This window comes from Primulina eburnea, chromosome 16 (assembly GCF_022965805.1).
Source record: "Primulina eburnea isolate SZY01 chromosome 16, ASM2296580v1, whole genome shotgun sequence".
NCBI lineage: Eukaryota > Viridiplantae > Streptophyta > Magnoliopsida > Lamiales > Gesneriaceae > Primulina > Primulina eburnea.
This window is the reverse complement of record NC_133116.1, coordinates 780,932-793,935: the sequence shown is the minus strand read 5'-3', so window position 1 is coordinate 793,935 and position 13,004 is coordinate 780,932. Positions and strand designations below refer to the sequence as shown.

General features: G+C 32.9%; 3 protein-coding genes across 3 annotated transcripts; 1 reads left to right on the top strand and 2 right to left on the bottom strand.

Annotated features, from left to right (window-relative positions):
* Positions 1-298: 298 nt before the first annotated feature.
* Positions 299-2,049, bottom strand: LOC140816455 (isoflavone reductase-like protein). The gene is made up of 4 exons (XM_073175730.1): positions 1,817-2,049; positions 1,571-1,705; positions 945-1,182; positions 299-781 (listed from the first exon to the last, which is right to left on the bottom strand). The coding sequence occupies exons 1-4, from the start codon at positions 1,997-1,999 to the stop codon at positions 411-413; spliced, it is 927 nt and encodes a 308-aa protein (XP_073031831.1). The 5' UTR covers positions 2,000-2,049; the 3' UTR covers positions 299-410.
* Positions 2,050-8,076: 6,027 nt separating this feature from the next.
* On the top strand, positions 8,077-8,976 carry LOC140816674 (protein RADIALIS-like 3). The gene is made up of 2 exons (XM_073176066.1): positions 8,077-8,433; positions 8,597-8,976. Exons 1-2 carry the CDS (start codon positions 8,162-8,164, stop codon positions 8,622-8,624), a joined length of 300 nt encoding a protein of 99 aa, XP_073032167.1. The 5' UTR covers positions 8,077-8,161; the 3' UTR covers positions 8,625-8,976.
* A 2,258-nt stretch (positions 8,977-11,234) lies between these two features.
* LOC140817453 (zinc-finger homeodomain protein 2-like) lies at positions 11,235-12,627 on the bottom strand. The gene has a single exon (XM_073177140.1). The coding sequence runs from the start codon at positions 12,211-12,213 to the stop codon at positions 11,428-11,430; it is 786 nt and encodes a 261-aa protein (XP_073033241.1). The 5' UTR covers positions 12,214-12,627; the 3' UTR covers positions 11,235-11,427.
* Between the last annotated feature and the right edge of the window lie 377 nt (positions 12,628-13,004).

Here is a 13,004-nt window from a genome sequence, read left to right as displayed (position 1 = left end):
TGAGACTATCTCACACAAGTTTTTGTCATAAAAGGTTATTTTGAGATTTTAGTCTTGGTCAATATCAATAATTAATTATTTTTATATAAAAAAATATAAGTAAATTATAACTTTAAACATATTTATCAATAAGTAGCTTTTTTTGAAACGATTGAATAAAATGATTTTAACTCACATAAAAAACTACTTGTTTATCAGAACATAAAGCTATTTTTTTAAAAAAAATTGATTGATTTGGCTACATCTGTTGTATTATTGGTTATTAACTAACTTATATAATATAGCAAGTAGCAAGCACTTTATACAAATTTGTAAGCTGTTTTAATTGTGCTCGATCACATTCGAGATTGAGACTGATTTGTAGAAACAGATAAATAAGCAGAGACACACACAACAATATCATAGGCACATCACACAAACTGATCAAGATACTCTTCCACTGTTTTATATTCAATCTCTGGATACAGCTCCGAGGCCTCAACCCCGAACGACTGCTCGATCTTGAAATATGTTTGATCCCCCTTCACAAAAATCGAGTGGTTGATAGAGAGTATGATGTTGATAGGGATTGGAGCTTCTGCAATTTGTTTCAAGACTTGTTCATCGGGAACATACTCTTTCTCAATTGTTTTACCAATCTTCTTCTCCCATAACGAAACAAGATCATTGAATGAATAGATATTCTTAGGTGGCTTGATGTACAGAATCTTGTTCAATGTTTTGGGATCATCCACTGCTTTGATCGTATATGTGCCGATATCGAGCTCATAATTGAACACAGCTGCAAACCGGGGACAAAATGGTTTATTTCTTTGACGGATGATTGAGACTATGCTATTTGAATGAAGTTAACACACGCACACGCACACGCACACGCACACGCACACGCACATATATATATATATATATATGTGTGTGTGTGTGTGTGTGTAAAATTATCATACCTTTAGCGTTACCATCTCCTAAGATAATCACTTTATCTCTTGGGGGAGCAGTAGCACCTAGTTGAACTAGCGTTGGGAGCGAATATCCCGCGAAAAAGTTGGATGCCACATAGGTGTATGGTATTCCTTCCGCTTCAATTGCTCTGCGGATTTGAGCTTTAGTTTCAAATGCAGACTTTGCTGGTTCAACAGCACGCGCGCGATCTACATCGTTCCCAAATTCCGAAGGAAAGAATCTCTACAACATAGAACAAAAATAGTATGTTTTTTTGGAGAAATATAAGAGAGCAATAACCTCAAGTCACAAGAGTTGGACAACAATTAAGGAACTTACACTACACAAGACATCACTGATATACAAGAGACTAGATTGTACACAGCACTTTCTTGTCCTTAAAACTTGTGACGATATATATCTATAAACAATAGTTTGTCATATCTTCCCGATTACACGTAGGGAAGACATATTGAGCAATAAATTATCGGCCAAACTTTTGCTAAAAAAGTTGAAGAAGAAAAAACTTATGCATGAATATCCTGAAAGTGTGATATCTGGCTCCAAACTCTTTGGAAATCATCCAAGTTACAAAAGAAGGTATCAAGAAAAACAGGAAAATCAAGCCAACCTTAACATTCCCTGCTTCTTTAATAGCAGCAATGATCTTCACTTGATCAGCCAACTGAAAGTTACCAACGGTGGATATGACCACATCCACTTGCTTTATAGCCTTCACCAAGCTCTCGTGATCAAACAAATCACCCTGCATATATAATTTCTTAAGCACACATGATCCAACCTTTTTAAGATTACTCGACAGGGCATATAAAGAAGCAATCATTTTATGGAATCCAAAATGAGTACAAAAACATACAATGAGAATGGTGACACCGGATTTCTTGAAACCCTCGACGATTTTGCCTTTAACAGCATCAGAGATGGTGCTCTCTCTTAACAAAGCAAACGTGGGGTGGCCGGATTTGGCGCTTGCTTCCAATACAAATTTGCCGATGTACCCTGTTCCTCCGATGATCAGGATCTTGCTCCTCTCGGCCATTTTCTTGCTTTTTCTTTGAAAAGATGGTGCTAGTTTGAGTCCCGTTTAGGCTATATATACACGAGACGCTCACACTACAAGCGATATATATGTTTCACCTATTATATTTTATATCAACTAATTAATTCAGTCATGAATGTTTAACACGCAGTATTTAGTCGTAAAATCAATTTGTGAATCGGTATGATTAGTCAATTTTATGAGACTTATATCTTATTTAATCACCCGTGAAAAAATATTATTTAAAAAAAAAAAATTTGGTGCTAGCGTGAACAATAATCATGATAACGTCCTGATTAAAAGAGTAATGGTAACATTAGTGTATATAGACGAGATAGCACTCTTATTCATTGCTTTAGGCATGCGAGAGCCTTAGATGACAGCGAGGACTTTACGTAGCATTCAAGCAAATGGTAGGTGCTTAATATATTTTTATAATTTTTGAACTCAAATCATTTCAAGTTAAGAAACTCTATTTTACATGAATTGGTACACCAACTCCTTGCTTGGTAGGTGTTGTTTGAGGTTAGCAGGTCACTCACTTGATGAATTTTTACCCAAACAGTGGATTATTATTCATTGTCAAGTATGAATCTTTTAATCATATGAATACATTTTATATTAAATAACTCGTATCATATTTCACACTAATGTTACCTTAAAACGATATCACAATCAATTTCGTGACATATTATGACATTTAAGTTAGATAAATTTTCGGATATAATAAAATTGTCTTTTCGATTTAATTTCATTGATAAAACCGATTTTTTTAGCGATATTTTTATTAGAAAGATAATTTTTCTTTTCATACACACGTCATAAATTTTTTTTTTTTTTACTAATTTTCTAGGCTAATCAATTTACTCGAAGTTTCTAGATTTTGCCTGCTTCACCTATAAACAGAGAAGCACCTCTCGTTTGCTTATATATATATACCTCTTACCAAACATCTACCATGAATCAATTTTAATTTTAAAGCATTCAAAATCCAAACCAAGCAATAAATTGAGAAAATTATTTTTTGGTGTTGTATATTTGTCTCTTTGAAATTTTGGTTTTTATTTTATAACATTTCTATTTGTGTCCCACGTATTCTGATTTTTAGCAATTTCAGTCATTTGTTTTATCATGATTGATAATGTGACACTATAAACATTAGCGTCGCATCAGCACTACATTGGTTTTTTGTCGGAAAAATTAGTAAAATTGTCAAAAACAAATATAATAAACTAACACTGAAATTTGACGATATAGATTACTAAAATCGCAAACAAACATGAAGAATAAAAATAAAACAATTTCCCCCCCAATAAATTGGTCCTTTTTTATCAATACTTATTTTGATAGATATATATATCAAAATATTCGTTTGTCCATTCATTCGAGTAAAGCCCCAAAAATAGTCATATAACATCTTTAGATAAAATTTCTTAATTCTGCGTCCCAATATAAGGGAAAATTAAGATTTTGATATTGTAAGTTGACATATTTTGATTTTAGATCTTTAACTTGTTAAAATTTAGTTTTTATCTGTAACTTAATTTTTTTTTTAACTTTTTATCCAACGGATATTGTTTTTTTTTACATTAATGCTCTCTTACATAACTAATGTGAAGACAATAAAATATTTATTATATACACAAGCAAGATGGAAATAATTTTCCTCTTGTTTTGAAATAAAGAAAGTCGTTCCGGTTTATTTTTACTTAGATAAATTTTAATATTTGTAACAGGGGTTTTATTTACACCATATGAGTTACTAAGAAAGAATCGATATCAAATAAATAATATTTAGTTATTTCAAAATAAAAGACAAATAAAAAAATACAAGCGAGTTGATAACAATCAAACATTAACAAATTACATAACTAAAATCCAAAACATGTCAACTTACGTAATCAAAATACTAATTTTCCCCGATATTACTAAATCATAAACAAATAATCATCAAAGTTAAACAAATATCAAATCAAAACTTTTCTTAAAGTCATTGAGTAACGAATTAAACAGAATTTATTTTTTAAAAAAAAAAAACTAAAAAAAATAAGTTAAAAAAAGGGAAGTTGGTGAAAAATTCCCAATGAAAATATTTCTTTGGGTTCACTCCCTATCCACAAAATTGTGGTACTATGTCATACAAAATGTGGTACACTTCATGTGGAAATGTGGTACTAAAAAAGTATCCAGGGACTGAACATAAAAAAAATTGACGATTGGGGACTGAATGCCAATTTCCCGTTAAAAAAAATGTGGCCCAAATTGACTGGTGGGCTGAGCCTCTTACATTTACAATGAAATGTAGCTGGTGGAGTTTGGAATCGCTGAAATTAGGCTTCATGTGATGCAGATTAGGCACTTCATCGAAAGTTCCAAAATTAAAAGTCCAATTTCAGGTCTGATATTGTATGATGAATTGTTCTACAAATATGAATTTTGAAATCACCCTATCTTCTTCTTCTTTTTCTTCTTCTTCATTTTTTTTAATCACAGTCGATCTCAACTATAGATCGCTCCTAATTTCATTCGAATATAGTCACGTATTTTGATTCTATGGATGAGATGAATAAAAGATGAGTAATAATTGTAAAATTTCATTCATACCATATTTATCATATGTATATCATGTGGGTAGAGACGAATGTGTAATGCAACTCACATCTAATATCATCATGCTCCAATTTATTAAATTGAGATTACTAAAAAATGAGAGGAACATGAGATGAATAAAAAATTACGTCGCATCTCACTTTCATCAAATATGCATCAAACGTTATCTTATAATATTTTATTATTTCAATGAAAATGCATTTATCCACTGTTACGGAGTACACAAGGTCTGAAATAATTAAAAGAGAAAATAGTTTTTTCTAATCTGGTTATGGTCTACTAAATTTTCAAATTTGGTTTTGATACATTAACTTTTAATTTTCGATATTTTTGTTCAATTGCTAACGTCACTAGAAAATACTGATGTGATATCGAAAAATATTGACGTGACATCGAAAATGTTAAAGTAATATCGAAAATTATTGACTTGTTAGATGTCGCATCAGAAATCGAACCAAAATAGGCGACAATTAAAAGTTAAGAGCATCAAAATCAAAATTTGAAAAGTTAATGGACCAAAATCCAAATTTAAAAAAAAGGTAATAAACAAAAAAAAAAAATAAAAATCATTTTCCATATTAAAAATAAAGATTCACCCAACTAGCTATGGAATTGATGGATAGATCAATAAAGGTCAAATCCACCAAGCTAGTATATGTTTCCGGAATAAATGTTAGTGCATGATCATTTATGTATCTTATCTTTTGGAATAAATTTCATTTCCATGGGTAGGGGTCACGCCCTTGCTTGATCCTCGTCAATAATATATTGATTCAACCCTTTTGAATTTCTCTTTCCCAAATTTATGACTTTTTATTCAAATATTCTTCATCGTTTTTAAACTATGATCATTAAAAATAAATCCAGGCTCTCTCTTCTTTATCATTAAAAATAAATCCATAAATAAAAATGTTACAATACAAATACTCCAGAAAAATAATATTTATGGGCAAATCAACGTAAATATAAACTAAAATAACAGCTAAAAGCAAGAATATATCGAACATATATAAATCAATCTAAAACATACAACACCTATATTAATTTTTAGAATAGGTCTTATGTGAGACCGTCTCACGGATCATAATCTGTAAGACGGGTCAACCCTATCCATATTCACAATAAAAAGTAATACTCTTAACATAAAAAGTAATACTTTTTCATAGGTGACTTAAAAAAGAGATTCGTCTCACAAATACGACCCGTGAAACCGTCTCACACAAGTTTTTGCCTAATTTTTAAAATTAGTCGACGTTGACGACAAGCGGAGATAGATATATATATATATTTTTTGATGTTGAAGTCTATTCGGTTGAGGTTTCATTTCACAATATTAAGATCTTTGTATTTATATATATGAAGTCTATTCGGTTGAGGTTTCATTTCACAATATTAAGATCTTTGTATTTATATATATATAGACTTCAACATCAAAAAATGTTGTTGTTTAGTGTTATGTGATCTTTAATTTATAATATATATATATTCCATGAATAATCATGAAAATTTTACCAAAAGTTCTGATGGATAATGTACCATTGATCTTTCCATTTTATTGATGTCACTCCATGCACAGTGCAATTTGGTGCATGTTCTTGAAATCAATAGTATCCGAAGGTAACTCGATGTTGTCGCAAAATTTATCACTCCCGGTAGAATATGTGCGTGAATGTGTTAGAAAACCACGGGTATAAAAATATGTGCGTGAATGTAAATCGAAGTTGTTAGAAATAAAAATTTGGTTCGATGTATGAGTGAATGTAAGTGCGGCTCAAATAAAAAATTTTTCCGTGCGCCTCAAAAGCACAGTTTGCTTGAAACCTCACAATTTTATGAATAAAAAGGAATTTAAAAGCTCGAGTTTCTCTCAAACTTTTCTGTGTTGTGGGGCGGTAGGTTGGACGGGTGCAGGGTAACCGTGGGCGACAACTGAGCTGGCGCACAGCTGTCGCCCACATGTGCATTTTCTTTTTTTTAAAAAAAAAAACAACCTTTAGCGACGGTTTATAATAGCGACGGATTATTATAACCCGTCGCTAAAGGTTGTTTTTTTTAAAAAAACCAAAATCGATTCTCCCGTCCAACCTACCGCCCCACAACACAGAAAAGTTTGAGAGAAACTCGAGCTTTTAAATTCCTTTTTATTCATAAAATTGTGAGGTTTCAAGCAAACTGTGCTTTTGAGGCGCACGGAAAAATTTTTATTTGAGCCGCACTTACATTCACACATACATCGAACCAAATATTTCTAACAACTATGATTTACATTCACGCACATATTTTTATACCCGAGGTTTTCTAACACATTCACGCACAAATTCTACCGGGAGTGATAAATTTTCCGACAACATCGAGTTACCTTCGGATTTGAGGCGCACGGAAAAACCTTGCACGAGATCTCCAGATTTGCCTTCAGTTGAACCTCACTTTTCTGTGTTGTGGGCGGTAGGTTGGACGGGAGAATCGATTTTGTGAATGTCCCTATGTTCCCCTCTGTCCGGGCTTTTTTTAAAAATTAGACGTTTAGCGACGGTTTTGTAGATTCCGTCGATAATAGCGACGGAATGTGAAAAACCGTCGCTAAACTTTGTTTAAAAAAAAAGAAAATGCACATGTGGGCGCCAGCTCAACTGTCGCCCACGGTTACCCTGCACCCGGTGCAGGGTAACAACCCTTATATATATATATATATATATATATATATATATATATATATATATATATATATATATTTCTTTGAATTTTTAAATTGAAACTGACCATACAGTTTATCAAATTATGTAATTAATTAACTTTAGGGTCAACATTCAAAATTAACAATTGGAGAATCGCGTTACTGCAACATGTTCCATCAGAAATTTTCAAAAATAATGGAAATCAAGATTTGATAAAATGATTCCGAACAAGGGGAATAATTTAGCATGTAAAACACTTTATATTGAAGTCAAATCACCATCATATTAATTATCAGCCTATATTAACTGCAAACTGGAAAATAATAAATTTTAGATCCTTGGTCGATCGATTCATATATTTAATTCATCAGCAATCGAGTCTCGAATATTTCTTAAATATTTTTTTTATATGTCTCGTCGATATATATATTTATCCGTGAGATATATAACAATTAAACCGATACAAATTAATTTGAATCAAATACATATTGTATCCGAACCTAATTGTACGTACTGCGTAACCATGCAAACATAGTAGTAATATATTACATATTTTTTGTAAAAACTAAATGTGTTGAGGCATCTATCTTAAATAGTATGTCTTGTTGATCAGATCAAGGGATCTAATCCTACCATGTGGGAGAAATTCTCTTGGTAATCCACTTGCTCATGATGATATTATAAAAAGATCAGAAAAGGGACTTTTAATTGAAGAATTCTCCAAAATCTTGTCTTTCGATTAATATTCACAAAATTCTGTCAACTTGCCCTATTCCACTACCTTTGATTCACCTATATATAAAGTACACCTTTGCTCGACAAATACCTCAAACAACAATTAATTTTTTTTAGTCAAATACAGATTCTTCCCTCGCTAATGGCGTCGAGTTCTTGTCAATCGGCACGTTCCATGGCATGGACGGCGAGACAGAACAAGCAGTTCGAAGAGGCACTGGCGAAATACGACAGGGAAACACCGGATCGCTGGCATAATATAGCCAAGGCAGTTGGTGGGAAATCAGCGGAGGAAGTGAAGAGACATTATGAAGCTCTAGTTAAAGACATTAATCACATAGAAAATGATCGAGTCCCTATACCTAATTATGGAGCTATCTCAAGCAATTCTAGAGGATATGGCAATGAACACAGGTCATTTAAACAACTCTTCTTTTCTACTATCATCAATTTATTTTCATGGCTAGCTACCATTGTTCGTTTACATTCATTTAAAAGTGTAAATCACATTCGAAGCAGGAAATTTATCCTTGATTTCTTTTTTTTTGCCGGGGCTGGCGTTCTATTTTTGTTACAGGCTTCTCAAGAATCTCAGGCTACAGTAGCTAGCGAACTGGCCGGTGCAAGGCTAATACTTTATCACCGTTGGAATCTCCGTAAAATGTAAAGCTTACTAAGCATATGCGCGGGAATATATATAGTTTTAATATATTACATATCTATCGTGCACACTTACGTGAGTACAGATGAGATGACGACATCACCTATTGGATATGATAAAACAAGAAAAATTATACATACAATAGGTGATTATTACCTCATCGATCTTCATATAATTACAAGCATAGCAGGTGTGCATCATATATTTTGGTAGCTTAATTTAAATATGTGTAAGGAACAGTATCTTTTGTACTGTGATTATCCGAAAAGTGAATTGAGAGTATGCTTGAAACACTAGCTAGTCTCTAAATTTTATTCCAAATAGCCTTGATGTCAAATATTCGAGCTAATAGTTGGATATACTAATTTAATTTTAAATTAAAAAGTATTTAGTTTTTTTTAAAAAAAAACTAAATTTCACTTAACCAAGTTATTCACAAGTCAAGATTATAGCTGTGTCTTTTTCGGTGAATGAATTAAATATGCATATTATTGTGTTAACCTAGGCTAAGTGCGAAGCAAATCCTTAGACTCCTCGAGAACCAAATAAATCGATACCTTTTTTTAGGTGTACTAAAGGCTTTAATATGCATATTATTGTGTCAACTCCGGTGTCACTTTGTGTGTATCGGAAGAATACGGTTGCAGTCTTGCAGATTTCATATACACTTAAATTTTATTGATATTCGCATAGTTTTTACTTTTGTAATTCCAACCTGGTTCTCATGCATCGCAAGAAAAATAAAAATGAACAAATGTATTTTTTCGATTAAGAATAATTTATACATTCTATATGTCATTATTTGAATACTACATGCATGTGTATCAAACTTCGACAAAAAAAAAAGCGACTAATCATGAAACCTGTCATATATATATATATATATATATATATATATATATATATATATATATATATATATATATATATATATCAAATTTAATGGAAATTTTGATAATGGAAAAACACACACACAAAATATCACACACAAAATATATATATATATATATATATATATATATATATATATATATATATATTTGTATATATATATATATATATATATATATATATATATATTTGTGTGTGTGTGTGTGTGTTTCCATTAAATTTGACGATATATATATTTTTCTTCAACTGGTTTGGGTCTTTGTTGCAACTTGTATGCTCTTGCAAGTAGCTATTTGCTCTGACCAAATAGTTACTATCCACTGTCGAGATAAATCGAAGTGTCTTGTTTGCTTTGACCTTGGGTTCGAACGACTTTTTGAGAATGTATTTGACCCTATCATGACATTTGTTTCCAAGTCTTTATATGATCACTTATTTTAATCCTGGTTGCAGATTTCGTTTGCAAATTCTATTGCAAATATAACACGTTCAGGCCTTTTGATCGATTGATATTTTTTAATTTAATCGATTGAAAAAGTTTGGGTAAACTTCTTTTTCTTTTTTGCCATAGAAATTTCGTGAAATTTATATATAAAAAATTTACCTATTGGGTACTCTGGCTACAAATATTCATCCCATTGCATTTTATCTAAATACATGTTTTACCAAATACTAATGAAATCAATAATAACAGGTAGAACATTTTCAATCACAAAATTTTCCGAGATCGAAATACTAAAAGTACTCTATTTACGAAACCCCTTAGCCGCCGGATTAGTTAAGAACTCGACCATTTATAGAGAACAAAAAATTCGCTCAACTCATTTACCTCGTTTTGAGTTTTAATTCACTAAATATTTTATCTCATTTTGAGTTTTCATTCACTACTAAATATTTAAAGTTCGATTTGATACAATAATCTTGATTTTTTTTTATTTTAATCCTATCTCAAAGTTTAAATTTGATCCAACAATTTTGATTCTTTTTATTTTAATCATATCGCGTCAAATTCTGACAAGAATCAGATAATAACCACATGAACATAAAAAAAACTGATTAAGCTGACATATGCAAATGTTTGTTAATAATTGAACCAAAATTTGACAACTTAAAAACAGACTACTGGGAAAAAAATTATACAAAACTTAGGCGAAAACTTTAACACCAATTAATATAACAGGAGAAAGAGGAATTTGTAGGAACAACTGGCTCAGAACTTAAAGTTGAAGAGGTGGTAAAACATTATTAAACACAAATCTTCAAAAAAAAAAAAAACAAACATTATTTAAAATTTGTTTCCACCCATGTCGAAGCTCATAAATTATCAAATGTGCCTGAGGCATTAATAAGTACTCCTGGATCATAGTTGGAATTTAAGATCACTCAAAAGAATCAACTCATTAATGCATGAATTATAAAGAGGAGTGTGTATCATGTGAGACCGTCTCACGGATCTTAATCTGTGAGACGAGTCAACCTTATTTATATCACAATAAAAAATAATATTTTTTTCATTGATGACCCAAATAAGAGATCCGTCTTACAAATACTACCTGTGAGACCGTCTCACATAAGTTTTTGCCTATAAAGATTTGTTCTTTTCCCGATTTATAAAATTTGAATTAATGACATGTTAAATAAAACAAAGCCCACCATCATAATGTCACACATAAATCATCTGATCCAAGAAAGTTTGATGAACAGAAAGTGTTTAAGCATGCAGAATTAAAAAAAGGACCAGTAAATTATATAATATATATAGCAAATTTCATAGAATATAATTAGTCTCTATAATGATGATGATAATAATAATAAATATACAAATGAAGCAAATTATTAATATATGATGATGATAATTATTGAAATTCTTGGGGATTTTTCTTGGAAGAATTGCTCTTGTTATTATGCATCCAAACCTTAAAAACCTGTCTTTTGACCCCAACTTCAGCGCAAAACCTCTGCAATTCACTATCATCTTCTCTGGGAATCCGCCACCCCAGTTTATCAGCGAATACCATCATCTTCTCCTTCTGCTCCGTCGTAAATTTCGTCCGGAACCGCTTTTTGCTTGAAAACTTCGGCGGCGGTGGCGCCACCTGTAAGGAGTTGAAGTCCAGCTCCTCGCTGGAAGAATCAGTGCCGGCGCTTACTCCACCTCCGCCGGAGCTGCCGAATGCCATCTTCACTGGCTGCACCATGGAATTCCAGTGAGCATGACCTGAGCCGCCAACGCGGACACGATGATGGCTCATCGAGGGGGAAGAAAGAGGCGGGGGAAGGTGGAGGGGGTGAACCATCGTAGCACCTGCGGCCGCCGACTCCCCGTGATGCTCTTTGCGGTGGAAATTTCGGTGGCAGTTGCAGGCGGCGCACTTGAGGGCTTCGAGAGTTCCTTCTTCTCCGCTGGGCATGAACTCACCACAGCCGTCGGTGACGTTCCCACCGATACTAGCTGCGTGGTTCTTGAGGCATTCCCGGTAGTTAAATATAGGGTTCGTAGGCTTCGGTCTGGAGCCACCGGAATTGGGTTCAGCGACTCTCGCCTTCTCTTGTTGAGCAATATTGGAGTTTTCAAGAGAGCTATTGTTTCCTAGGGAAGAGCTTTGCATCCTAATTTCCTTATCTTCGCCAGTAAACGCCATTGTAATTATGATCTATCTAATAATAAACCCTAAAATTAACACAGCTAAGATACTCTTTTTTTCCCAAAAAAAAACCTTGAAACGCTGCTAATCACACCAACCCGAGACCCTAAATTTGGTAATTAACAAAACCCTACAATGATAAATCAAAGAAAGATGGAAGGAGAGATAAAACGGTGAGCTCGTTCCATGACTTCAACTCTGAACAAGAAACCCAAAAGCAGAACGTAGCTTAAACACTGGCTAATGGAGACTTTGTAGAAGCAGAAGATAAAAGAAAAGGGTTAAATTAGATAGAAAAACAAGGAAAAAAGAGGAGGGGGAGTGGTGGTGTTGCAGTCGTTCCAACAGCCAACTAAGTATCCAACAAGGGACAGCTTGGTTGCTTGTGGTGAAGCTTTGGAGAGAGAGATAGTTGCCTGGGAATTTAACGGATTATTTCATCCTACCCTTGCAGGCACTGCCTGCAGGGTACATCCAAGGGTCAGATTTTTTTCTGGCCCAATTTTATTTTTTTTAATTTTTTTTTTTCCCATGAGATGGAATCTCAACCACTCATATGGGGTGTGGGCACTGCCCACACACCCATAATCGAACTAACCGAATTTAACTTAACAGTAAAAATTTAAAAAAAAAAAAGAAAGAAAAGAAAGGAAACCGACAATGTCATGTTCGTCCTCTCCACGCCCTGCCACTTGGTCCCGTTCCTCACCTTCATTATTGCCTCTCAGTTTCTCTCTTCCTTTCTAAATTAACATATACTATTTTATTAATTACCAGAAAATCAGACC

Bases quoted from the DNA above. Each gene is read 5' to 3' on its own strand.
- LOC140816455 (XM_073175730.1), bottom strand. From the start codon at position 1,999: ATGGCCGAGAGGAGCAAGATCCTGATCATCGGAGGAACAGGGTACATC. The intron at 1,183-1,570 runs GTTGGCTTGATT...TCTATGTTGTAG, and splicing joins AAGAAGCAGGGAATGTTAAG to AGATTCTTTCCTTCGGAATT. The intron at 782-944 runs GTATGATAATTT...CCCGGTTTGCAG, and splicing joins AGGAGATGGTAACGCTAAAG to CTGTGTTCAATTATGAGCTC.
- LOC140816674 (XM_073176066.1), top strand. From the start codon at position 8,162: ATGGCGTCGAGTTCTTGTCAATCGGCACGTTCCATGGCATGGACGGCG. The intron at 8,434-8,596 runs GTCATTTAAACA...TTTTTGTTACAG, and splicing joins GGATATGGCAATGAACACAG to GCTTCTCAAGAATCTCAGGC.
- LOC140817453 (XM_073177140.1), bottom strand. From the start codon at position 12,213: ATGGCGTTTACTGGCGAAGATAAGGAAATTAGGATGCAAAGCTCTTCC.